The 27405-nt window shown below is 41.0% G+C and overlaps 1 protein-coding gene across 30 annotated transcripts in view; it reads left to right on the top strand.

Moving 5' to 3' along the window:
* FBRSL1 (fibrosin like 1) overlaps positions 1 to 27405 on the top strand; it is a 770646-nt gene that overhangs the window by 634844 nt on the left and 108397 nt on the right. For 19 of the 30 annotated variants that reach the window (XM_043497655.1, XM_038373057.2, XM_038373062.2 and 16 more), the window contains one exon: positions 3621 to 3674. The exons of the other annotated variants lie outside the window; for them this stretch is intronic. In XM_043497655.1, coding sequence (XP_043353590.1) covers positions 3621 to 3674 — 54 coding nt within the window. The remainder of the gene's footprint in view (positions 1 to 3620; positions 3675 to 27405) is intronic. 30 annotated transcript variants of the gene reach the window in all.

Genomic DNA, 27405 nt, shown 5'->3' with positions numbered 1-27405 from the left:
AAGTTGTTTTGAACAGGCTAAAGCTTAAGACAACGTTTGGTCTTTTAAAAATAAAACCTGCTTTTGTGCACATGCAAAGTGAGTTGGAGTGATGGAGTTTACTGTAACTCTATCATTTCAAGACAACTGAGATTTTTACATTGAAGTCAAAGATTTTCCTGTCTAGCTTGTAAAGCATAGATTTAAAAAAAGATGTTTACTTTTAAAAGCATACAGTTTAGTTTGTGTTTTTGTGGAAAGTGTGTTACAAAGGATCATTTATGTGTTTATTGAAAATGTGGCTGGCTAACCTTTACCAGCCTCATCTCATCATTGACTTAGATTGCAGTCCCAAGTAGCTACAAGAATTTTTATCTTGTATTAAATGGGGTGGGGAAAAAAAGATGGTTATTTGAAGCCAAAGGCTGGTAACTTCATAGTAAGAAGAAAAGGAGTACTTGTGGCACCTTAGAGACTAACAAATTTATTTGAGCATAAGCTTTCGTGAGCTTATGCTCAAATAAATTTGTTAGTCTCTAAGGTGCCACAAGTACTTCTTTTCTTTTTGCGAATACAGACTAACACGGCTGCTACTCTGAAACCTGTCATAATTTCATAGTGCTTCTGTGGGGAAAATTAAATCTCTACTTGGACTACACTCCTGCAGTGACTAGGTATAGTTTTCTAGCACTTGATACACAACGCCTTCCTGCCTAGAAGACACGTTCTGTACAAATCATTATTCTTCCCTAAGTAATCAACAGCAGAATAAAGACTGTGCCATTAAGTCACCTACAAGTGGATCCTCACTCCAAAGCTCTAGATTATAAAGCTGTAATGTAGTTTGTCTGCAGAATAGTTGGAAATCCTTCACAAATACCTCTTTAACACCTGCCTCCTATCCCACAATATGATTGGCTCCCTAGAAAAGCTTTCCATAGATGGTGCACTGTAATCCTTTTATGTTACTTCTTCAGTGCAGATTATGCAGCAAGAAATAATTAGGAGATTAATTTTCACCTGTCACTGCCAATAATAGATAACCTTGATGCAGTGACAGGGAATTTGGGGAACAGGAATGCATTTAATCCTGTAGCGATTTCCAGATGAAAAGTGGTTACCAGAATATGACCTCCCTGCTTGCTGGCATGAAAACTGAGAGATATATTGGTCTTTCAGTGTTCTGGTCTCTTCAGTGCCCTAGTTTTTGCTGTGTTAAACTCTCCCTGTACTATTAATGTGCCACATGTGCACAGTCTAATCAGACACAAGAAGGCTTTGGAGACCTCTGTCGCCCAGTGTTTTTATTCAGATATAATTCTGTTGCTTTTCATTATTTCAATTCCCAGTCTGACTGATGCACGTAGCAGCTAGAGAAGGGAAGATACTAATGAAGATGGCTTCATTAGGCAGTGTGCAGTGTTCTCCTTGCCACTATCCACCAAATGCAGCTGAAGAAACGTCCCAGAAGTAATTGTGCATTTGGGGATTTTCAGAGAAGGAGAATTGAGGCTTTTCTAGTCCCTCTCAAAATTAATTGCCTGTTCTTTTCATGTGAGCTTAAAAATACATGCTAGACACTAAGGCAACAAAGGTAAATTTTAAAATAAATCCTCTCCCTCTCCTTTTTGTGTGTGCTCAAGTTTAAATCTACAATCTGTTGAAAATGTAATGGGAAACCAACCTACAGAAAATGCCATTATTCATATCATCCCAAGCTCATTTATTTTATCTGCAATAGTAATGATAAGACGGCCTGCTTGGCAATGTTGATAAGCTGGGAAATATCTCAGAGCTATTTGTAAAAGTTAAAGCAGATCTTGGTACTGAGCGATAAGGAAACTGTGATGAACCTTTTGGCAATCTGCTGAGCTAGAAGCTAATAAAGATTTTAATGGGAAGACCTCATTAGGATTAGGAAGAAGATCTATTATCTCAGATTTACACACCATAAACATTGGGGCAACTTTAAATTTTTCCTTTTTATTCATTAAATACTATTGCTGAATGTGAAATCTTACAAATCCAGTCTGAATCTTTGTGTGTGTGTGCCAGGAGCCATTGCCAGCTGTTTGCTGAGCAAAGATACAAGGCCAGCTTTTGTGGAATTGCATTTGCAGTACATACAAGGAATAACAGAGCATTACGTTTTTAGGGAGCTGTTCAAATTTTGTAGGGACAGAAATGTAATTGATGTTTGGTGTTTGGGAATCATTGTCTAGGAGAGCAGGCTTCCTGTCCCTTCTGCACGGTGAAGGTTGTCTTCGTAAACAGATTTGCCCGCTGCTGTCTTGTGTATCTACTGACACCTAGACTGAAATAGTAGGGATGAATGGAGTGTTAACGTCAAATCCTATGGGAGGTCCTATCACCAGTGCAGCTAGAGCCACCTTCAGTGTAACCAGGTTGAGACAATTGACATGCCCCATTTGCACAGCAGAGCTGAGCTAAATCCCAGCTAGCCTGATAATCATGTTACAGTCCTGCTCATGAGCAAGGTTTAAACATAGAACATTCACACTGTGAGGAATCATGCTAGGCACCATGTCTGGACTCAGCCTGGTTACTGCCTGTATTTAGTAACTTCCGTATGTGCACAGTGCACATGGGCCTCAGAAAAGCCTTGATTTACACAGGCTTTTGGGGTGTGTTTTACAACCTTGCTTTAAGGACTGTTCAAACTCTATTGTGACTGAATTGGATTATAATATGGTTTAGATTGCCAGCGTGAATGCCAAACAATTTTATGTCCAGGTAGAAAAACATATAGGAACATTGTTTAATTTGGGGTTTTTAACCCTGCTTGAATCTGTTCACACTATGTCCAAGCCATGTTGGAACCTGGTTGTGCCATAAAGGAGTTTAAACCATGTTATTAAACATAGTCAAAATCCCCATGTGTACAGGGGTTCTGTCACTTTGCACGCTGATATGGGAGCGCCTTTAGAACCTTGCTAATAATTATTATTTTAAAGATTGGTTATTACTACAGTTAATAACAGAGATTCCACCATTTGTTTTCATTATGTGAGACAGCTCTTAATAGAGTAAATGTCTCATGGACCGTTTCCCCTCCCGCTGATGATCAAATAAAGTCTTTGGCAACTACAGCAATTGCTTATGAGGAAAAATAATGTTAAGAAAATATGGTAATGCATTTTTAGTTTCCTTAATGTGACACACTGACTAGAAACCAAAAGGAGAGCCAGCACCCTTCGACCAGCCAGCTTTCCATGAACTATAAGCAAAGTGTTCCTCAGACCACTGTTTGAGAACCACTGATTTATTATGTTTGTGGGCCTTAAAGGGACACTCTATACAAATTTTATATGCCAGCATTTCTTTGGTAGAGGAACCTACCCACTATGGCATTTCCCTACCCCCTCTTCTCTCCTTGAGTATTTCCATCCCGTAGCCCCTCACCAGCATGGAACCAGATGGGGAGAGTTGGAGGAACAGTGCCATGCACTTACTCCTAAGGACAAAGAAATTCACCACCGTGGGTTGGTGCGAAACAGCACTGCCTATTTAAACCACTAGGGCCATGCATAGATAATGTACTGCTCCAGGAAGGTTGCCATTTAAACAAGGTTTCTACTATTTGTGTTTGATATGAATGAAACTTTTTGTTTTGTCTGTAGACCTCAGCGGAACTGGAGCTGCCTCGTATCAGGAGTGGCTTGATAACAAGCAAGGTATGAGATCAAGTCTCTCCAACATGGGCACTTGGGACTGATTTAGCTTGGTTTCTCTCAGCTGAATTGGTCTCTTTTTCTGTCTTTTGCTCTTTCTGTCTCTCTGTCTCCAAGCCAGTGCTTTGCTGACAGTTCCATGGCAGCTAAAGGCTAACTTGTTAGCTCAGGGCCTTGTTACAGGCTTGTCACAAGTCAGCCTTCCAAGACCCCAAATTCTCCATCACTTACAAACGAAAATGGAATGCTGTAAAATGAAGTGGCAGCTGCACCCAATAATAGTTTTTACCCATTTAATTGTATGGTTAAGGGGAAAAATTTATGAAAGTAAACAGAAACGTTGAGTTAATGCAAGACACATGCTAGTGTACTTTAACACTAGACTTTCTGTGATTTTTTTTTTGACAGTTTCACTGACAGACTGGTTCGAACTTGTCCAGCCCACAGTCTTTTCCTGTGGCAATGTCATTATGAGCTGGATAAGTCTCCTGTGACTGAAGGGGGAAAAAATCTCTTGTTCCTTCACTGTAGGCTTTGAAGAGATAATCTTGTCAGTAAAATTTGAAGATGGGAAAGTATATGGGGATTGGAGTCAAAGCCAGGTTATTGCTTCTAATTCTGTAGCTCAACAGAGTATTGGGGGTCTTATGTCCCACTAAGAGGTCTTCTCTGAAAACTGCAATTGCAAAAACTTGTCTGTTACTATAGAGAGAGCTGTGTATTTAGTGCTGAAACCTGTATTAATAATCAGTGAAGAAAAATATGCTGCCTTCAGTCCAGAATTTAATTTATTATGAGCTATAGCAAGAAGATAAGGGGAAATAATTATCTTAACCTCGTCATAGTAACAATGGCAGGGTTTCATCCTGCTGTTGACCCGGATCGTGTAATAGCAACAAAGAAGCAAGACTATCCTTTGCTGAAATTCTGATCCTTCTATATTATTGTCCAAAACAGAACATCCAGGAACAAAAGAACCTCATGGGTTTCTTTGTTTGGTTGGTTTAATTTTCTGACTGTGCCTCAACTATTGCTACGTTCCCATCTTCTGATGATAAATGGACTTTGCAAATCAAAGATGGAAAGAAGTGCCTTTCCTGGCTGTGGTTTTTTTAAAAAAAATTTTAAGCCATTCTCCTCTCCAGTTACCTTTACACTAATCTTTCACTGTTTTCTTAATCGATTGTAGTAAATACCTAATCATCGCTAAGCTTTCCTTTCAGCCGTGAGAGCCAACAGGCTGGGCTGGAAGAATTATAATCAATGATGGTTTCTTGATTAAATTAAGACTGCAAAAAGGTTGGAGTCCTCTAAACCATTCCAATTCAGGGTGTTCTTTGTGGTAGGCAAATAGCTCAGTCTCTGGAAGAAGATTTTGTCCTATTATGTTTGCTTGCTCACTTGTTTTTTTCTTTTTGATGTTTATGGGAAATAATAGAATTTTCCTATTTTTTTAAAAAAAGAACTACTTCCACATTCAGTAAACATTTTTAGAGCCATCCTAATATGTCAGAAACTCGTTTTTTAAAAGGTCGTAGACTTTTTTTCTGTCTTTTCACCATTCTTGTTGATTATCAAGATGGAGGGGTGTGTATATAATCAGCAAAGCTGTCTAACGTTTAAGGGCCTAGGTATTTATTATTATGTATTTGTTTGTGGTAGCACTCACAATATGTCCAACCTTGCTCACACTGGAGCTCCCTCCTTCATCTCCTTCCACTTAGCAATATGAAAAGGGCAGGATCGTATCCATTAACACCTGTTTATGAGCCTCACATTGAGAATCCATGTGGTAGGCCCTATCGAGACATTCTAGAAGAGACAATCTCTGCTGGAGAAGCTCACAGTCTAATGCCTAAAACTTTCAAAATGTTACTAGTATAACTATTGTCAACAAAGTGTGTGATTTGCAGGGGTTTGTTTTAGCCAATATAGTTGTGCCAGTAAAAGCTCTAGCGTAGACACAGTTATACTGGTATGAGGGCACTTTATATCTGGTAATTTTTATATTACTTCACTGACCTTTTATACTGATATAATTGTATATATACTGGGGGGCGTTGCCACTTTAACTATACCAGCATAGTTAAAGCCGTATGTGGACAAGGCATAAGGGTATGTGTGTCTATAATAACTTGCAAAAAGAAAAGGAGTACTTGTGGCACCTTAGAGACTAACAAATTTATTAGAGCATAAGCTTTCGTGAGCTACAGCTCACTTCATCGGATGCATTTCGATGAAGTGAGCTGTAGCTCACGAAAGCTTATGCTCTAATAAATTTGTTAGTCTCTAAGGTGCCACAAGTACTCCTTTTCTTTTTGCGAATACAGACTAACACGGCTGCTACTCTGAAACCTATAATAACTTGGAATCAGCCTCCTAACTTCCAGCAGACAGGTCATTTTGTTGAGCTGCAGTAGTGTTTGACATCACAACTTGTGACAGTATACAAAACATACAATATGTAGCTGGGAGTAGAGCCAAAATTCTGGATGTGGCCCAATACATTTTTTTTTTTTTAAACTCATCCTCAGTGTGGCCAGGGCTCTTTAAGAGAGTTAAACCTTCAAGCTGTATAAAATGTGATTGCTGTAGATTCATTTTATAACAGCTTGCTTATCTCCCAGAAATTAAGCTGTAATGAGGTTTGGTTTATATATTTTACCCTTTTCCTCATTAAAGGGCTATCTTTCAGACGAAACACTTTGTGTGTTGAAATATTGCATGGTTAAAATGAAGGCAGGTTTATAAGGTTTTAATGTACTTGGGAGCCAAGGTTTTTGCAGCTTTATAGCAAAGATGTTGTAACAAAGGACTTTATGGTAAGGGTGTGCTGTATTTTAGTCAGGCAGTTGCACAAGAGAAATCTTTAGTAAAATGCCTAGCAGTCAGTTGAGAGAAACTCTGAGGGAAACAGCTGCCTCTGGATTCCAAGCTTGGTCTTGGCTGATATTAAATCCATTATTCTTAACAATCCCTGAATCCTAAACTATTTCCTTTTTTGTCTCAAAAATTACATAGATATTGCTGCATTTTGTAATTGTGCACACCGTTTGGGAGGTGTATTTCCTGGGTAGCATGGGACTCTCGTTTAGTGCTGAAATAAATCATGTGTACATGCTGGCTGTCCGTATACTAACAAAGATGTAGGTCTATATACACTGCTTACAGAGCACTGGCAGAACGGTATCCTTGGGTTGTCCAAAGGCTGGATCTATATTGTCTTCACAGTGGAGATAGCACTTGCTCTGGCAGCATTTCATCCTTTCCACCATTGTTCCACCCGTGACAGCAAGCCCTAAAAAATAGAGAAAATAAACAATTTGATTCTCAAACCTGGGGAGAGGGAGGAATATGGCTTAGTGCCTCTGTAATTGGAGCAATGTACAATGAGGTGATATTGACAAGTGTGTGGAGTGGGGTCTGAATCCTTTATACAGCCGCTGCAGCATCTCCTTTCAGTCATAGAAGTTACTAATTTAAAAGACCTCAAAGGCCATTCAGTTTATCCCCCTACTAATGCAGAGTTGTCTGCTATAGCATATCATCTAGTGCCTTCTCCAGTCCAGTTCTAATCATCCCAAGCAAATACTCCCTGCTTCACACAGGAGACTATTCCACAACCTAATCCATCTCACTTTTCCGGGTTTCTACTTCACATTAAATATCATGGCTTTGGATTATTTTCTCCTAGTTATTTAAGATTTGCATTTTATCAAGGTGAATATGATTTTATTTTTCTGCTGCTGTTTGACTTGCTAGCTCTCTTGGTATTACTTCTCCATCCTCACTGGTATGTGTGACTCTTCCTAAATTAGTATTATCGTGGATTTTGTCACCTCACCTCCATTTGTCACCAGTACAAATAATTCTGGCGCAAATGTTGAAAGTGAGGATGGAGGGCAGCTAATCTGGTCATTGTTTCAAATGCTAGTGCAACTACAGAATTGCCAGCGCATCTACACTGGAGATATGGATAACTATCTGCTGGGAGCTGGATTTAAGCTATGCCAGATCGGCCATTAAACAACCAGTATAGAACCAGGCCAGATTTGAAACCTTGACCTTAAACTGAAGGCTTTTTCTCCAGTTATCAATCCCCTGAGCTATCTAGTGCCCACGTATGCTGTCTTTTATTAAAGTCTTCATACAACCAGTCACCTTGTTTGTGGGACAACAATAAACACAGCATAAATGTATAATTGGGCCACTTTTAATACAGCCCAGCTCTATCTCCTGAACTCTTTTGAGACCAAGTGTATATTGAATGACTAAGAAGACTATACAGGGGTTTCTATGCAATGACTAGAGGGATTTGGAAGACTATTTGTGAGCTGTCCAGTCCATAGTAAACAGAGAAGAAGTGTTATTTGTGCATATGTTAATTTAAATAGATCCCATGTGGGAAGGAAAGAAATATAAATGAGCCATTTTGTTAGTTCTGGAGTTGTGTGGAGCTGTCATGAGTTTTCTTCTTCCATCTTCCAGACACTTATGTAGTGATGTCTCCTATTACATATTGAAGCTGTTATTGAGACCACCAGAGATACAGAATCACCTCTGTAGTAGAAAAACATTTGGAAAGAAGTTTAAGTGGCTTTTATTTTTTCTCTCTTTTACTGGTGATACGCTGAAATTAAAAAATGGCTAAAATTAATTTTATATTGGTTTTAATGTCTGGAATATCCTTTATCAAGGGAATAAGGTTCTGCATTTGCAGCTGAATGGACTTGGTCACCGCTTCTTTGATAATTATGAGATCAAAGATAAACCTTTGGCAGGCTACCTGATTGTTAGGGACATAGAGCGTGTCTATAGCACAGTTAGGGTAACATTTTTTCATGGTGGTGGAACAGAATCAAAATCCCTTGTGCTGTTGTGAAATTTTAGAGAGATGTCAGAAACAGCCATGCTAGCACAGTTCCATCTTCAGCCTGGAGAAGGTCTTTATTATTATTAATACTGGTTATTTGAATTGTGGTTGCACCAAGGAGACCCAGTCATGAATCTGGACCCTACTGTGCAAGGCACTGTTCAAACACAAAACAAAAAGTCAGTCCCTGCTTTGGCTTCTTAATTCTAACTGTGATTACATTTATTGCTAGAGCCCATTTTAAAAAAAAAACTGTTCTTGTTTTAAAATAAGTCGGCTGTCTTTTCTTTAGATCATTGTAAACATATCAGCAGACATATTGATATGATGAGAATTATATCACTGAGAATCCAAGCCAGCAGCCACCTTCCCCACTCTTATGTAGAGGACAGTACCATGTAGTGAGGTGGAAAGCAAACATTTATTTTATTTTGTGTAAAAAAAAAAAACAAAAAAACTCCATTATAAAAGATGTTGGTGGGGGAGAGGGAGGGTTGTGGTTTCAGTGCCTTATTAGCAAAGAATTGCCATGGTCCAACTCATTTTTGCAGCTAGCATAGGGGAGAAAGGGAGAGAGGAAAAGAGATGGGCTTTGTGTGTGTATGTTGGCTCTGGCTTCTAAATTGGTAATGGTGTCTGGAAGGAATCCAGGCTGTTGTAAATATGAACTTTTGTCATCCACGCTTCTTTGGACTCTAGGGTGGGCTTTATTAGCTGAAGGTCACACCATTGTGTTGTCTCCCCTCCTGAGATCTCTGATACCTTCCTGAAAGGACGCCCATTATCCCAGGGCTTAGAAGCCAGCTTTCTCATCAGTGGCACTGAAGCTGATAAGCTTAAGAGGCATATTTCATCCCCCCCATTGCTGCTTCCAGGAGACAAACAGCGTTTATCATTCCTGATTAATTCCAGCTGAACAAAAATATAAAATAAACTAGGAGGCATAAACACATGCACACACAATTACCATTTTTAGGCCAGCCTTCTGGTAAGGTGTCAACTCATCATAGTGGTTGCAACAAGCTGTGCGTCTTGCCACCTCATTGTAATCTTGGCAGTGTGTCCGAAGATGAATTTAGCAACATGAAAGGATCCCAGGCTATGATCAGTTAAAAGAAGAAGGGGCGGGGGGGAGGGGAGGAATAGCAGCATGAGGATCGAGGCTGGAATTGATTTGTAACAATTAAACATTAAGATCCTGGGAGAGTAGGGCCACCCGGTGTGTGAACGGCTTTACATTACCTGGGAAAGATGAATGGCCCAAGGAGAGAGAGAAGGGCAAGGATTTTACTCTCTGCTACATGAAAAGAATCATGAAAACATAGCATATCGTGCTTCTGTATCTCACAACTCCCTTCATCACAGTTCAAACCCTTTCCTAGGAATAGCATGCAAGAGAATTGAGAGATTTAAATGGAAGTTTAAGAAGCTCTATTGCTTCTTTGTGTTGAATTCTTTTTTTTTCCTTTTTTCCTTTTTTTTGGTCTGGTTTGAAATTTGTCTGGAAATGTCCTGCCGATTTTCAGGATTCTGGTGTTTCAGTATAAATCTCTCTCCTCTGTGACTACAAGCTCCATTTACTATTATTTTTACTTTTAGCAAGATTCAGAATGTGATGTATTTCAAAAATCTCAGAATTAGCACATTGTCTAGTTTAACAATAACTAGAGATCTACTACACAGCTTTGTGCATCTGTAAAAATACACAAGCAGCATTATCCAGTGGACCTGAGAGTCAAGAGCCCTGGGTTCTGTTATCTGTGCCACTGGCCTGCCATGTGAAGCAGGGCAAGTCACTTCAGCTCTCTGTGCCTCAGTCTTCCCATCCGTAAAATGGGGATAACACAACTTGTCTTTGTATTCAAAATTGTTTGAGATCTATAGGTGACGAGTCCTATAATATAGCCAATGCCAGGTATTCATGTTAAAAACATAACTTAGTCCCTGCCCCCAAGAGCTTAGAAATGCAAAGATACAAACAAATATGATAGAGCTGCATGTGTAGTTCAGGTGGCTGTTCTGGAATGTAGGTGAGAGCACTTAGTAAGCTTCGATTGAATGTCTTTTCCAAGCATAGGAAATAACACAAAAGGCACCCTTTGGAATCGTGTCCTGTTATAACAGGATCCTCAGCCAGGTCTTTCAAAAGTGACTTGCTTTTGGGTGCCCAGCTTGAGATGCCTTAAAATGGCATGATTTTCAGAGATTGCTATTAAGAAACAGCATTGTCGGGGACTATAATTTTTCTGCTTTAAAAGATTTAGCATTTGCAACTGGAAACTTTGCATTTCCCTGCATTGAATTGAGAATTCAGAAACAGGTGAATGTGTCTTCCATTGCGCAGTGTAGGCCTGAGAGCCTCATAAGACTTTTCTCAGCTCTCCCCATGGCCTCTACAGCAGAGCTGCATGGTTTTGCATGGATCTGCTTAATGCAATGTCATGTTTTGCAGCATGGATGCCATACACAAGAATTCTACACAAAAAGCAGATCTACCACTCAATGCTCATGTTGCAGTAAATCCCTGCCGATGCTTGAATTTGACCCATGTTTAAACGTGATGTGTGGTCTAATTTGGTTTCCCTGGCCAGAACGCACAGGGATTGAGTGGGGTTATAAACCATTTTACAAAACCGTGTTCACTCCATGCCAGGAAGAACCATATGTAAACATGGATCTTGTTAATTTGGCTCCAGCAGGAGTGTAGACAGGGCCTAATAGCAAAAGCTGTCAAGTAATAGAGCTGTTGGTCAGCTTAGACAAGAAATGCAATTTCAGTAATGCTGTTTAAACTGCCATATATCAGAAGTTCCTGCCAACAAAACTAATTAGAATTCCCATTTTGAAGTGAATACAGTAACTTCACTGTAACCGTGAACTGTTGTGGCAATGCAAGCCTCTAATAATATTTTTTTCAAAGGTAAACTACACAGCACTCTCTGAATCTTTTGTTTGTTTATTTTTGATTCAGGGATTGGATTTAACTTGTCCCCCTCAACATCAGATATGATACAGTTAATTTTATATGGCAATCTTTTTAGACATACCACAGAATCCTTTAAAGAGAGAAGTAGACCAGAGAACAAAAATGCTTAATCAAGCCAAGTGTACAGTAAAGGGCACTAAAGTTGCCAGTGTGGATGTTGCTGCAGAACTGATTATGGTGATACAGTAAGGAGGGGCAGAGAATAGAGTTAGTCATATGCTAAGGTAAACACAAAGATTATAACGAGATGGAGTGACTCATAGAGAGTTCGAGGTAGATGCTGTATTTTTGTCAGTAGATACAGAGGGCCAAATTCAGAGCTGATGCCTATAGTGGTGTAAATTACGGGGTCCAAGGAAGTCTTAAATCAGTATAACTTATACAGTAAGGGGTCAGAAAAGAGGAAGGTAGCAGAAAAAGTTACTAGTAGTTGAATGTGAAAAAGGGTAGGTACGCACACATGCACACTTCTTATGCTATGTTCAGGTTCTTCAGCATGTAATTTAAAAGCCTGCTCCTGTTGAAGTCAATGGCAAGAGTCTTATTGATCTCAGTGGTGCAAGATCAGGGGCCTAAGGCAGCTTAGGGTATGTCTACACTACGAAATTAGGGCGATTTTATAGAAGTCGATTTTATACAGTCCATTGCATATGTCCACACTAAGCGCATTAAGTCGGCCGAGTGTGTCCTCACTACCGTGGCCAGCATCGACTTACGGAGCAGTGCACTGTGGGTAGCTATTCCACAGTACACGCAGTCTCCACCACCCATTGGAATTCTGAGTTAAGCTCCCAATGCCTGATGGGGCAAAAACATTGTCGCGGGTAGTTTTGGGTACATGTTGTCAGCCACCCCTCCCTCTGTGAAAGGAACGGCAGACAATCGTTTCACGCCTTTTTTCCTGGGTTACCCATGGAGACACCATACCATGGTAAGCATGGAGTCCACTCAGCTCACTGTCACCGCTGCTGTTGTGGGCAAGTCTACTGTGGGGGCTGCTGTGATCCAAATAGCCAATGAAATCATTGACGTTCTGCTATCAAGGGTAGTGACTCTGGGAAATGTGCGGGCCTTTTTAGATATTAGGTGCATCATATTCCTGTCCTTTGTTGCTGGTGAAAAAGTCTTGCAGCCGTACATTCCAATCTGGTCGGCATCTATGTAACACCCCATAGCAGTTCTGTGGTTGACATATATAACAGCTCTAGGGCTCCTGCTCTTTTGCCTTGGCCAAGGTACCTTGCCCTACCAGGACCTCCAAGCATTCGACACAAGCGCCTGCAGCAGCTGGCATTGCTACATAGCAGCAGCTCCTGGGTGCCTTCACAGCAGACGGTGCAGTAGGACTGCTAGCCGTCCTCGTCCATAGTATATGGCTCCACCGCTTCCTCTGCAACTCTGCTTTCCTGAAAGCCTGCAGCAGACAGTACAGTAGGACTGGTAGCCATCCTCATCAGACATGTAGCTTGGCCGGGGGTTCTGGAAAAGTCTTCCCTACCCGGCTCCTAGCAACCTCCAGGGCCTGGTGTACGGCTCCACCTCTTCCGTTGCAACTTTGCTCTCCTGCGAGCTGGAGGCTTCTGCCTCAGGCTGCTCTCCCAGCCGGCAGCACCACCCGGTTGCACCTCCCCTAGCCTACCCCTTGCTCTCATGGCTCATAAAGCCTGGACAGTAGTAAGGAGCAGTTCAACTATAGGCTGAGCAAGTGCAGAATGGTGGTAGAATGTGCCTTTGGACATTTAAAAGCTCACTGGCGCTGTTGATCAGACCTCAGCACAACCAACATTCCCATTGTTATTGCTGCTTGCTGTATGCTCCATAATATCTGTGAGAGTAAGGGGGAGACATTTATGGCGGGGTGGGAGGTTGAGGCAAATCGCCTGGCATCCGATTTTGAGCAGCCAGACACCAGGGCGATTAGAAGAGCATAGAAAGGCGCACTGCGCATCAGAGAAGCTTTGAAAACCAATTTTATGATTGGCCAGGCTTCGGTGTGACAGTTGTGTGTTTCTCCTTGATGCAAACCCACCCCCTTTGTTGATTTTAATTCCCTGCAAGTCAACCACCTCCCCCTTTCGAAATAAAGTAACTATTGTTTTGAAACCGTGCATTCTTTCTTTATTAATTTAAAAAAAAAAAAGAGAGAGATAACGGACAAGGTAGCCCGGGTGGGGTTGGGGAGGAGGGAAGGACAAAGCCACATTGCTTATTGTAGCCAGACTAAAAATCAAACTGTTTGAATGACAACCTTCTGTTGCTTGGGCCATCCTCTGGAATGGAGTGGCTGGATGCCTGGAGCCTCTCTCCCTCTCTTCTCTCCTTCCCCCCATGTTCTTGGGCGTCTGGGTGAGGAGGCTATGAAACATGGGTAGGCGGTTATAAGGTGGATGCAGCGGACGTCTGTGCTCTTGTTGGCTTTCCTGCAGCTCCAACAGTTGCTTCATCATGTCCGTTTGCTCCCCCATTAGCCTCAGCATCACGTCCTGCCTCCGCTCTTCGCACTCACTTAATTCTTCCTGGCCTCTGCCTCTGAATGCCTCCATGCATTAAGCTGTGCCCTATCAGTGCAGGAGGACTGCATGAGCTCGGAAAACATGTCATCGCGAGTGCGTTTTTTCCACTTTTAATCTGCGATAACCTCAGGGACTGAGATGATATGGAGAGCGTAGAAACATTCTACACCCTACGATTCTGGGGGGACTGCATGGTCACCTGTGCTGCTGAGTTCGCCACACTGACCAAACAGGAAATGAAATTCAGAAGTGTCCGGGGCTTTTCCTATGTACCTGGCTAGTGCATCGGAGTTCAAAATGCTGTCCAGAGCAGTGCCAATGGAGCACTCTGGGATAGCTCCTGGAGGCCAATACTGTAGATTTGTGTCCGCACTACCCCAAATTCAACCCAGAAGGTCAATTTTAGCGCTACTCCCCTTGCCGGGGAGGAGTACAGAAGTCGATTTTAAGAGCCCTTTAGGTCGACGGAACGGGGTTGGTTGTGTGGACGCAGTCATTTTTAAATCAACCTAATGCGGCTAAATTTGACCTAACACAGTAGTGTAGACCAGGACTTAGACTCAGACTGACTTACACACCCTTACTTCGTGTCTGTGTTAAGTCTTGCTCTGAATTTGGTCTAGGAGTTTCGTGACTTTGGTGGGGAGTGAAACATAATATGGCTTTGATGAGGCATTCTCTTGGGTTCTCTTAAGGAGCTAAATAGTCCTTCCATGTTCTCACTAGATGTGATTAGGTGAACTTGTGCTACCCAGCCTAGCATCAGATGGATCAACCCCAAAAATGAATAGGGTTTCTTAGTGGGGAAATTTTTTTCCCCCCTGCCTTTGAACTTGGGGCTGCAAGAGGATCTAACAAAACAGCCTTTCCCTGTTTTTTTGTTTTGGTTTGATTGGGTTTTTTTGCCTCCTGTATTACTGGAAGTATTTTAGCACTTGATGAAATATGAAGCTCCATTTCCTTTATTAAAATGAAGAGCCACTTTCTTAAATGGCAAAGTAATAATAAAGACTGAAATTGGATCTATAACTTCGTGAAAAGAGAGAGGATTGTTTTAAAGGCAAATCATGCATGGTAATACATCCATTGTTCTCTTGTTGTGTGCTTTGTGTTGCTTAACTCACTCCGAACAAAGAACCCATAACTGGAATTGTAAAAATAATCCAAGCATTTAAGTCAAAATTCAAAAGGCCTTTGGGAATTCCACGAAAAGGTGTGTCTTTGAAATAGTGGTTAATGAATTATCTAAACAGGCTCAAACATCCTGGCCCCATTGAAGTTAATGGGAGTTTTGCTGCTGACTGCAATGGGGACAGGTTTTCACCTTTGATAATTTGGTGTTTAAAACTGAACCAAAGTTTCTTTGAGTGCCAATGTCCACTGAGCCAAGCTGGTTTTCAGTCTTTTAATATGTTTTCTAGCAAGAAGGGGAGTTATTTTCTAGTTGCACTTGTAAATTATAATTAAAGAAGTTGCCCATGATCCATCCATCTCTCATTTTATAAACAAAGCAAGTTTGTAAATGTTAGCTTATTTGAACTTCAGCAGCAGGACCTCTCAAAGGTATCTCTACGCTAGCACAGAGCTCATACTGATTGGGGAAATGGTTGCACATATGGCTTACGCCTATTAAATTAAATCAATTTGAAAACCATATTGGAGCACCCACATTTCTGCTCTGCAAGCGAAGTCAGATGGCTCAGCCACTCTAATGGGAATCATGCATCCCCTAGCAAGGTCTGAACACAGTTCTGAAACAAGGTGATAGTATAAATTAAAAACTGTGTAATGCTCACTCAAACCAATGTGGTGGATATCCACTGGGTTTTAAAAGTCCCATTTCTTCCCTCGGATAAAACACATGCAGCTCCCATTAAAGTCACTGGGAGTTGCAGGTACTTCCATGAACAATAGGATTTGGCCCATAATTTGCACAACTCCCATCAGAACTAGCTATGGTGGCAGCACTAATTTACACAAAGAGCCGGGTGTCTGCCAGCACTTTAACCATTATCTCGTCTAACCCTTCTCAGAACAGTTCTAGATGACACAGTGGCTAAAACACAGGTGGCCAGCATTGTCTTACACAAGAGATCTCACTGTTGCTGCAAGAGTGGGAAATTTTAAGGAAGAAAGCCAAATGTAGACAAAGCCTGAGAAAGAGTGGGAGTGTAAAGTCATGCAGTCACAACTCTCCATTCGGAGAAGAACCTACAAATGGACCAGCCTGTGATATATCCATTGGAATGGTGTAAATCCAGAGGAACTCCACAGAAGTCAACAGATTAACGTCAGTGGAGTTGACTGCACTAAAATAACTGTCAGTTTATACCAGCATAAGTGAGATTTAAAAAAAACTGGGCCAGATGTCTCTAATTACCTGCAGTTGTTAGATGGGTCTTTTGGAAAAACTACATCATGGGTAAGTAAAAGTTTGTTTGGGCTTTTGTTGTTGTTGTTCAGACGCTTTCAGGAATGTCACAATGGCTGGTAAGTTAGTTTTCATAGTTAACCTTTCAGAACGCTTCTGTGCTAAACTCTAAGGCTATGTGTACACTAGCACTTTCCTCAGCAAAACTTTTGTCGGTCAGAGGTGTGGGGAAAAAAAAAACCCTATCGGACAAAAGTTTCGCTGACCAAAGCACCAGTGTGGACTGCGCTGTGTCAGTGGGAGATGCTCTCCCGCCAACATAGCTACCGCCGCTCATTAGGCATGGTTTAATTATTCTGGTAGGAGAGCTCTCTCCTGCCGGCATGGGACAACTACACAGGAGACCTTACAGTGGCGCAGCTGTAGCGGTACAACTGTGCCACTGTAAGGTTCGTAGTGTAGACATAACCTAATGGAAACTGCAGAGTCTTAATGTTCCTGAAGCGGGAGTAGAAACCTAACCATTGTGCCACAGGGTTAATAGAGCAGCAGGAGAACTTGTCTTAAAATCTAATGAAAATAAAAGCATTTCACAAAAATACTTCCCTCTTAATAAAGGCCACTCCCATTAGGGATTATTGGAAAATTTCAGAGAGGTAAATGATTAATTTTATCCAAAATTCTCTCTCTTCTTTAAAGCCCAAAGAGACGTGCAAAAAAAAAAAAAACCCAAAAATTCTCTCTCCCCCAACGCGCGTGCGCGCGCACACACTTGAGTTCCTTACAAGAGGCATATCCTGAGGGCTTTCATTAATGAGCTGTCTCCTTCTGTCCAGCACAGAAGGGAAAATAATAGAGGTAGAGACTTTCCTTTGTCCCTGTGCAATTTTAATCTGATTCACTCTTTTTCTTAATAATCTCTGAGGATTATAAAAACAAAACCTCTTAAAAATTTGGTCCTTAATTCTTTTTTTCTCTCCCAAACATCATTTGTTCTTTTATCATGTTGCATTTCTTCACCAGTGAATCAGCTGCCTTTTTCTATATAACAAAAGTGGGAAGGGGGGGGGGAAAGGAGTGGAGCTTTCTTTGATTTGTTCAGCAGCACAAGTGTTCCTTGGCCTTTTATGCTAAGGAGTGGATGTGGCTCTTGAACAAATTGGCCCTCCTTGTTTGCTGGCCTAGGCCATCTTGTTATCCAGCCAGCTGTGTTTTGATCCTGGAGGGCCGTTTGAAGATTAAATTGAGACATCTTTTGTTACTATTAAGTGCAGTAATTAAATCCGCTCAGTGTTATTTAAGTGTGGAAAATGTCGCTTCACTGGCCCATGGGCGCCTGAAGTTGCCATTAGACAGCTGTGTTGCTTCCAGTGCTAAGAATGAAGAGGAAGGCAGAAAAGAGCCCAAGTGCTCTGTAAATAATTTTCAACTCTTTTCTGAGTTATGCCAGCCCCCCCCTTCCCCACCTTTTCATGTTGTGCTTCTTTCTCCCCCTCTCTGCACACTTCACGATGATGCAATTTAACACGAAACCTGGTTTAATGGTCAAGTGACAGCACCTGTGAGATGATCTAAGGTCTTACTCAGCCTAGAGGTGACCTGGTGCTTTCAGGGTGGAAGCAGGTTCCCCTTAAACAGCCTCCCGTGCCTTCTGCTTGCTGAGCTGATTGTTTTAGAAGAAATCATAGAAGGTGATGATTGCAATTGGGAGCTGGGGAAAAGAAGCAGGAAGAGAAAGTGAGATCCTCAGTGGGAGAAACAGTCCTTTAGAGGTTGAGTGCATTTTAATGCTGGGTTAAGTGGAGATGCAGCATTGTTTCATTGCTACTAGTAAAGCTGATTACTTGTGTGGGTGGGAGGGTGGGTGTAGCCTAACTCATTCTTTAGAAGCCCCATCTTCTCCTCCCATGCCCATGTGCGCACGCTACCGCTCTTGTGATTCCTAACCATTATGAAATTCAGTGACTCTAGCCTCCTAATATGGGAGCAGCAGGCTTAGCAGATGAGATCTCCCAAGGCATATTATAGCTACAGCTGACTGCTAGCACAGAATTGCACACACCCACAAGAATATACTCCACCCGCACTACAAAGCTGGCTTGTTAGTCTATCCTCCCAGATATAACTGGATGTCAAGCTTCCATCTTCAATAATACCACCCAGCAATATTGATTTTCATCACTTGATATGCTTGTGTTTTACAGTGTGGGAAGGATATTTGCATCCTACTGGTGCTTTTTCAGCAGTGATGAGGGGAGAAGTATGGCGGATGGGAGACTCAGGAACCTGATAAATCTGTTTTCCTTACCTTGTTTAAAATTGCCTGTTAAAATTCAGCAGCCGCACCTCCAATCAGCCTAATGGTGTCTGCCATGTTGCGAAAACGCAGTCATTAGTTGGTCCAATTCATGCACACTGAGGTAGGCGGGCAATGTGAATGCAAAGGAGCTGGAGAGAATAGAGGGGGTGGGGTGGGGGGGGAAGCTTGGTAATACAGTGACAATGAAACATACGGTAGTCACACTGGAAAACTTTCTCCTTCATTAGCAGGGATCTGTTGAGTTTCTGCTCACATTAGGGTAATTAACACAAGTACAGATTGTTGAACATCTGTGCAGTTTAACTATATGGCCGGTTCCCAGGCTTTAAACAGGGTTGTGAGGAGCCAAATGCAAAGCAGTATGAAAAGCCCACACACTATTCATTTTACTGAAATTAGCATTTCTGGATGAAAGCTGATGTTGCAACACGTCGGCTATAAATTTTCTCTGGTCTGTTGCCAAGTTGGCTAATGATCTGAGATTAGTGTTTGTTAATAAATTTAAAAAAAACTTTGTTACTTTTAATATTCTGGAGGGGAAGTTCCTATTGCCTTTTTTTAAACATGTATGGGTATATTATATCTAATATGCTGCTAATGATCTGCAATGAGAACTCAGGAAGTAATTCCTGTTTCAGCCTTAGTTGGGATGATCTTGATGGCTGCATCCTTTTTTTTAATATATTTTTGACAAAACTGCAGTTCTCATTTCCCAGTCTTGTCAATTTCCCGTGGGGCTGCGCTTGTGGTGTGCTGTGAATATGATCTGTTTAAATATTTTAAAAAAATCTCTGTCTATGCAAGAGTGTGTTGTTTGTGTACTGTACTTCCATAGGATACTCCCTGCTTCATTCTGGATATGCCCATACACAATGTATGTGTGTGGCTACATTTCTTGATGCAGAGGACTTGTGTACATGGTGGGGCAGTGCGCACTTCAGCGGTGTGATTTCTGAAGTGCATAAACTTTGTGCATTAATTGGTCCATGTAGACCGTGCTGATAGACACTAAAGGTTCCCTAGTGCGTTTTAATGACACTGCGTTAAAGTGTACTAGGGAACCTTTAGTGCCTACCAGCAGGGTCCACACAGACCAATTAATGCTCAACACATTAGTGTGCTCTAGAAATTGCAGCCACATCGTTCACTTTGTCCCACAGTGTAGAAAAGCCCAGAGATATAAATAAATGTATCTATGGAATTTCTTCCATATTGTTTATCCAACAGGGCAGTTGTTTTGCTCTCGCATTTTGCAGCAACTTGTTTCCTCATGCTTTACCTTACCTGTTGAGAACATCTGGAACACTGTTGCTGACCACCTCTAGATTTTTATGACTAACAGAAGTGTATTCTCATCAAAGGGTCCTTGACTCTAAAATTATCTTCTCCAACTTGGTCCAGCAGAATCAAGGATTGCTTGCCTTCAGGCCATATAATTTGACTGACTTGCTCCTTTTTTTTCCATGAGGGATGGGGACAGGTCAGCTTTTCTTTTATTGGAGGATTAGGGTGCTTATGTGCCTTATCTGATATTGTCTTAATTTGCAGTAATATTTTTGCTTGTGATTTTAAATGTTTTTTTTTTCTTTCTGCGTCTAGAGAGATTGTCATTTGGGAGAACACCACACACACACGCGCACACTTTTAATCACAGGGATATTTAAACAATTCCAATCTACTAAATCCATACATATTCTCTCTCTCTCCGTCAGCCTGCCCGCATAACTCTACAGCCTTTTCCCCAGACTAGAGAGTTAGAATTGTCATAAAACTGGCGCATCCCCCAACCTAAAACTCTGAGGCAGGCCAGAACAACTATTTGGACTGTATAAACTGGAAAATAAATTTTAAAAAATTTGTCATGAGATCAAAATGGTGAAAAGGTCAAAAGTTGTAGAAATATATTTATTTAAAACAAAAAAAACAAAAAAACTTTCACTGTCTTTGTCCCCCTACCCACAATACACAAAATTCAGCTAGTCACTGAATTGGGAATAAAATTAAACCAGGCTTTGTGTAGTCATAACAGTGGGCTGATCAGGACACAGCTGACCTTGCTAAACCCCCTGTTTAACTCTTCAGATGTTGTTAAAAGATTTTAACTTGTGGAAAGGAGGGCACTGACCACCCCAGAGGAATTAAAACACTTGTTGAGAGTTCACTGGTCTGCTTCTTTTGTTGTAGCTGCAGTGGAGTTGCTGTGAGCTCCTGCTGTCTAATAGCCTCTCATGCAGCCCAGAGTTTAGCTTCTCAGCATTTAGGGTTCTCAATGAAATTGTGTCACTTCATCCACCAGGTCTCCCAGAGAGTTGACAAAGTTGTCAAAGGTCATGGATATAGATAGATAGATATTTATATTTTTTTTAAATAAAAAGGACTGCTATGTCAAAAATGCAGACATAGAACCCAGTCCTGCAAAAACATTAACTTCATAATTAAAATTACTTATGTGCCTATGACACTACTCATGCTCAGTAGTTTAAGTATTTGCAGGATCGGGCCCTAGGAAAAGATGTGCTCTTTGCTCTAATAACGCCTTGTCTGCGTAAAAAAGTTATGATTTAAACTGCTTTAGTTAAACCAGCACAAAAGGCTGTGTGGACATTCTTATTTTGGTTTGCACCAGGCTTAGCATAAGTCAGTTAGGAATTGTGTTAAGCCAGTATTTCTCAACTTTTTCAGATTGGGCAACCCCTTATTCTAAGTCAAAAAAAAAATTATGCCCCCTCCTCCCCCTTGTGTATACTATAAAAGTATTGTTGATAAGGATAAGCCCGTATAATTTATTGTTGTGAGTAGTTGACCAAGAATACTTGACTTTGAAGAACAGTGAGTTGGGGAGCAAGATTTTCTTTGCTTCAGATTCTAAATACAATTTTCAGTGCCTCTTAGTCTCCCTGGTTGCTTTCCATGACCCCTCCCTTGGGAATCACGGCCCACCATCTCAGAAACACTGGTTTAAACTCAGCCAAAATAAGTCCCCCTTAAATCAAATAAAAGGTTTGCCCCAATGTAACTAATCTGGCTTAAAGACCAGTGCTTCTTTCTCATGTAGTCAAGGCCTAAGACAAATAAAATGCCAGATACTTCATGTCACTGGAGGCTGTGCAGGTAATTGATTAGAAGGTGATGGGAAGGATTATTGGAAGAAATAAGTTATAAGGTTGAATTTGAAGTTAGAAGGGAGAGAGACGCTTTCCATGTTCTCAGGTGTAGGGAAGAACATTCTAGAAGGCCTGAAGCTTAGGTAGAAATGTAGAAGAATTGTGTGTAATATGTGATTTGTAAGTGTACATTTCTACAACTACTCTAATGGTAGTTCCTTAGATATTTAAGAACTTAATGAATATAGAGTGAGAAAATCAAACTATTCTCACTTCATGCATGTCATTCTCCTGTGAGACCAGCTCCTAGGTCATTGTGCCAAAAAAATGGAGGGCCATGGCTCCAGGGTTTGAGAGAGAGAGCCAAATCAGCTCCATGTAGATACAGGAAAGTACTACATTGAGGAATTTTGAAAATCAAATATGACATGACTATACTGAGGACGACAAATCTATCTTGACTTGATAGAATTGAGTATTCCCTTGAGTCTTGTCGCACTACATCACTTGTGTCTGATGGGGACATTCTGTCTCATGAACGTAACTTCAGTACCTGCTTTATTGATAACCCATATTCCTAGGTCAGGATTTCTCCACTGGTGAGGCTGGCCTTTCTAGGGAATCCCAGCTTCTCCCAGGAAAGATGCAGCCAGTTCAGAAAAATCTGTATTATTTAAAATAATAATAATAGTTCTTGGGTTATTTTCATTAAAGATTCAGCAAAAACCAAAACCACCTATTTGAACATGTGGGGAAAATGGTCCTGCAGAAAATTAAAGGGCTGCTCTGTCTGCATATCTATTGCCAAAAATCTAACAAAATAAGCCTTTATTTTCTCCCTCAAAATCTTTCCAGAAAGAAGACAAATTTCAGCACGACATACTTTTTAAAAATGTCTGCCGCAAAGTGGGCCAAAATGCTTATTCCATTCCTGAAGAGAGAAATATGGCAACTAAACTGATAAATTGTCCTTAGAATTTTGCATCTTGGAGTTAGTGAAACTCTGTGGCTCATGAAGTAGAATGAAAAACATTTCATTGTTGTCCTGCATCATAAAATGCAAATGGCAGGCTCAGGTACAACAAATCTCCACTTCAATTACTTTATGTAAGAGATTTCCAGTGGATATGTCATGCGCTTATGACCCAAGTACACAGGATAGACTGAAGCTGCATTAAAAACCTTTGCTCTCAAGATGTCATTTTAAAGTATCCTCAAAGTTTCCAGTGCCATTTTGTTTCACCTGTTGTTAGATCAACTTCTGCTAGGCAATATGTTTTTCCTGTTCCCTGGGGATGGTCACTTAAGACTGATTATTTCATTTATTTCTTTAGATTGAAATATCTAAGATGCACATATCCAGTACATTTAGGCACCCTAATATACACTAACAATACCATTAAATCTCAGCAGCATTAAGGTAATCATTTTAACATGAACCCAGCAAGCCACCCACAAAAACTCCTTTCTGCCCCATCATCATCATCTAGGAAGTGTACTTTCAGTCTCCTCCATAATTCTTGACAAACCTATAGCACAAATGCCATTTGAATGCATTCTGCAAGCATAAACTAATCCCACAAACATGGGGTTGTAATTCTCTCTCCATTTTATGGATGGGTAATTGAAGCAAAGGTTAAATGACTTGCCCATGGGCTAATGTCAGAGTTGAGACTAGAACACAGAAGACCGTGGCCCCCAGTTGTATGTTGAGACTGTACCTCTTTCTATCTGGATGTGAAAAATAAAACAGAGAAGGGTAGGCACTGCTCTGTGTTTGTTGTGATAACAGTGTATGTACAATCCCAAAAGATATTAGGACATTGATGGATATATCACTGTGAAAGTATAATAGCAAGGAGAAGCTAAAATGGTGGTGGTTGTGCATGCTGATGGACACAGGAACAAGCAAAGATGTTAAATGAAACCAGCAGTGTTAGCAGCGTCCATCAACCTCTGTGCCAGCCAGCCTATTTGCATTCTCCTGTCTGGGAGTTGGAAGCTGCCATGGAGCAGTTTATATTCCAGCCTGCTCTGGCCTTGAATTATGCATGACCAATTTATCATGCCCCCAGCTGAAAAACTAATTGTGTCCCTGGGATATATTTACTAGAAATTGTAGTTTGCTGTGCTGGGGTCCCCAGAGTGTCCAGCAGAGCGGATGACTGGGAAGTTGCAGCTTTTTTCAGAACAGGGCTCTTGGCTTGGCATAAGCCTGGAGAACACCGACAGATTTTTCACTCCTATTACCTTTCTGAGAGTTTTTCCCTCTTCCTTTTTTAAAATGTACTGCACTACCTCCAGTTGGCTGGCATGAGCTTCTCCAGCAGCGTCAAATATTAAAAATCACAGGAACGTGACTGCAAGAAAGTGATTTAATGTTGCTTTATCTAATGTTTCCTATAACTAAAACGGTACCCTTCCTCCCTGTTCTATGCCTGGAATTATGAGATTCTCTAATCAGCATAATTTGAATGAGGGCTCAGGGGATTTCTTTGCCAACACAAAAGTTCGAGAGTGGGTTTAAACTCAAATGTTGTTAATGTGGTGACTAGCAAAAGGGCACAAAATGCCTCAAACATCTGAAAATCAGGTCCTTTCTTGGGGTGTTCAGAAATTACAGTGCCTGGGTGGAATTGCTGTGAATTCACACCAGTAAAATAGAATTCAGTGTGTGTCCTCCCCAGATGAAAGCTGAAGAAAACTATCTGTGATGGTTCTAAATTGGGCTGAAAGAGAAGTGCTGTCAGAGATGTTTTCTTAAGTAATTTCAGGCATGTATGAAGTAGTTTGAGGCAACTTTCTCTGCAACAAGAATGTGCATGATAACCGAAGAGAAATAGAGACGTGTCCATTTTCTGGTCCGTTTCCAAATGCGAAAGATCTGCATAACATCTTAAAAACTTCAAAAACTCATTAAAGCTTTCCTCCTTCCATTCTCCTTATTTTTATTTATATTTCTGTTTTCCAGTAAGGTCTTAGGAAAAGATTCCATGCAAGTAAATACACACCTTGCTACAGCATAGGGCAAGCAGATTTGCATTATGGTAAAGTTAAGCCACTTCATTCTGATATGTGTAAACCCATCCCAGATAGACTTATGGCTTGGCTTTTAAGTTTCTGTACAATGGCCACTGCATTGTAATAATTAATTATTTGCAAAAAGAAAAGGAGTACTTGTGGCACCTTAGAGGCTAACAAATTTATTAGAGCATAAGCTTTCGTGAGCTACAGCTCACGAAAGCTTATGCTCTAATAAATTTGTTAGTCTCTAAGGTGCCACAAGTACTCCCTTTTCTTTTTGCGAATACAGACTAACACGGCTGCTACTCTGAAACCTGTAATTAATTATTTGTTCATGATAGTGAGCACTCTCCTGCCAACAAACGGGCTACACCACGTGCCTTTTAGCAACATGGCTGTGGCGGCACAGCCATGTAGCTAAAAGCTGCGTAGTGTAGACATAGCCTTTTGTCTTCACTGGGAAAAAAAAAAAAAGTGTGTTTCCATCAAGACAGAAAGAAAAGCAGTACTTGTGGCACCTTAGAGACTAACAAATTTATTAGAGCATAAGCTTTCGTGAGTTACAGCTCACTTCATCGGATGCGAAAGCTTATGCTCTAATAAATTTGTTAGTCTCTAAGGTGCCACAAGTACTCCTTTTCTTTTTGCGAATACAGAGAGAGGCAGATCCAAGGACTGTAGAAACTATCAAACAAGGTGTGGCTGAGGGGAGGACATGGCTGCTACTCTGAAATCCATCAAGACAGCTAACTAAGATTGCTTTCTTAATATAAAATCCTAGGGAAGACAAGGTACAAATAGTTTTTACCTTCAATTTAGCTAATCAAGGTCATTCCCAGGCTGGGGGGTGGGGGGTTGTGGGGTTTAGGGTTGAGCTGGGCTAGTTACATTGAGGTAATACCTACCTGTGTCTTCTCTCCACTAGGATTTTACAAGTGAGTTGTCTCAGGTTAGCTCTCTTGATGTAAACACACACTTTTTCTTTTCTTTTCTTTTTTCTTTCTTTTCTTTTCTTTTCTTTTCTTTTCTTTTCTTTTCTTAAATTTACAGTGAAAGCATAGCCTGGGGTTTTTTTGCAGGGGGAGAGAATATTAGAACCACAGTGTCATTACCTAATAAAAATAAATAAGTAATTAATCAGGTGTCAAAATGACAAACACCAACAAAAGGAAAGGAGAGGGAATAGGATATCATTAAACCTTTAGGGATGCTCTGTGGCTGGAGTTGTTTCAAAAAATGTTCCATGTTGCAGTTTTAATGTAGCATTTTTCTTTGTGAACAAACAAAGGGCCTGGTGAATTGGGGAAGGATAGGAGAATAATAAGACTTTGGTGGTGAGGTGAATGGAACCAGGGAAATGTGTCCCCGGAGAGCTGTAATTTTGAATGCGGGTAGGATGTGTTATTTTCTGTACTGCATCGCCTCTCTGTCGGTGGGTATTTAGCTTTTTGTGGATGGGGTGTTTAATATAGTTAAGTTTTCAGATTTCACAAGGGCCATGGAGCATTTTGGATTCAATGTAGAAAATATTCATGTCCCAAGTGGTTCTGCGGCTCCTTGTTCAAAGAGGCTACATCGTTTTTTTTAAATAGGAAACCTTGTAGAGTATGTCAGTAATTTGCTTTCCTGTTGGACAGTGTGGCATTTTATGAAATTACTGTGCTTCCAAGCAGAAGGGAGAGTGCAGAAAAGGCGAAATGGGAAATAGAATTGAGAATGATTCTCTTGTACTGTACAGTATTAGTGGTGGTGGTGTGGAAGGGGGGTAGGTAGGAGAGACGACTCAAATTGCAGTTTCTCCTGTGATAGCATTTTCAGTTATAGCCAGATAGGCGTCTGTGGATACTTCTGCCCTTTCATTATTCAGGAATGAGACCCATTAGTGAGTCCAAATTAGGGCTCCTTTGCTGGCGGTTCTAATAGTCTGTTAATGATCTTCCGAGGCTTTAAATATCTACAAATGTGTATTCACAAGAGCTCGAGGCGGGCGGCTGGACAGACAAATTGCAGCCCTTGCAGCAGAGCCACCCAAAATTGTGCTGGAGACACCTTCCATGTTATGTTGCCTTCCCAGTTCCTGTAAATGTCTTTTACGTGCTGAGAAAAACAGCTACTTTATTCCACTAAGTAGGTTCAGAAGGGATGATAGCCTCCCCGTATAGTTTTTCCAAGGGGCTAATCCCTATGGAAACTGCCAACCTCTGCTACAGTGCTGTGAGCGGCTCTAACAATTTTACTCCTAGCATTTATTATTATTATTTTATTTATTTATTACCACCACCCTTTTGACTTTGCTCTTTTCTGCAATCTGCTGCTCTGCTCTTCTCGAGCTGCCTGAGCTGCACCTTGCTGCTTGTTTTTCTCCCCAGATGCTTTGCAGCTCTGCTTCTGGCTGTGAGCATCAGGAGCCCCAGAAGGATTGGGGAGAGCCGGAGCTGCTTTGAGAGGCAGATCCAAGGACTGTAGAAACTATCAAACAAGGTGTAGTTGAGGGGAGGACTTTACCAGATCATGAAAATAGTTTTGTGGAAGGCTCAAGAGAA

This window comes from Dermochelys coriacea, chromosome 15 (assembly GCF_009764565.3).
Source record: "Dermochelys coriacea isolate rDerCor1 chromosome 15, rDerCor1.pri.v4, whole genome shotgun sequence".
NCBI lineage: Eukaryota > Metazoa > Chordata > Testudines > Dermochelyidae > Dermochelys > Dermochelys coriacea.
Note: the sequence above shows the minus strand (reverse complement) of the source record. Positions and strands in the feature narration are given on the sequence as shown.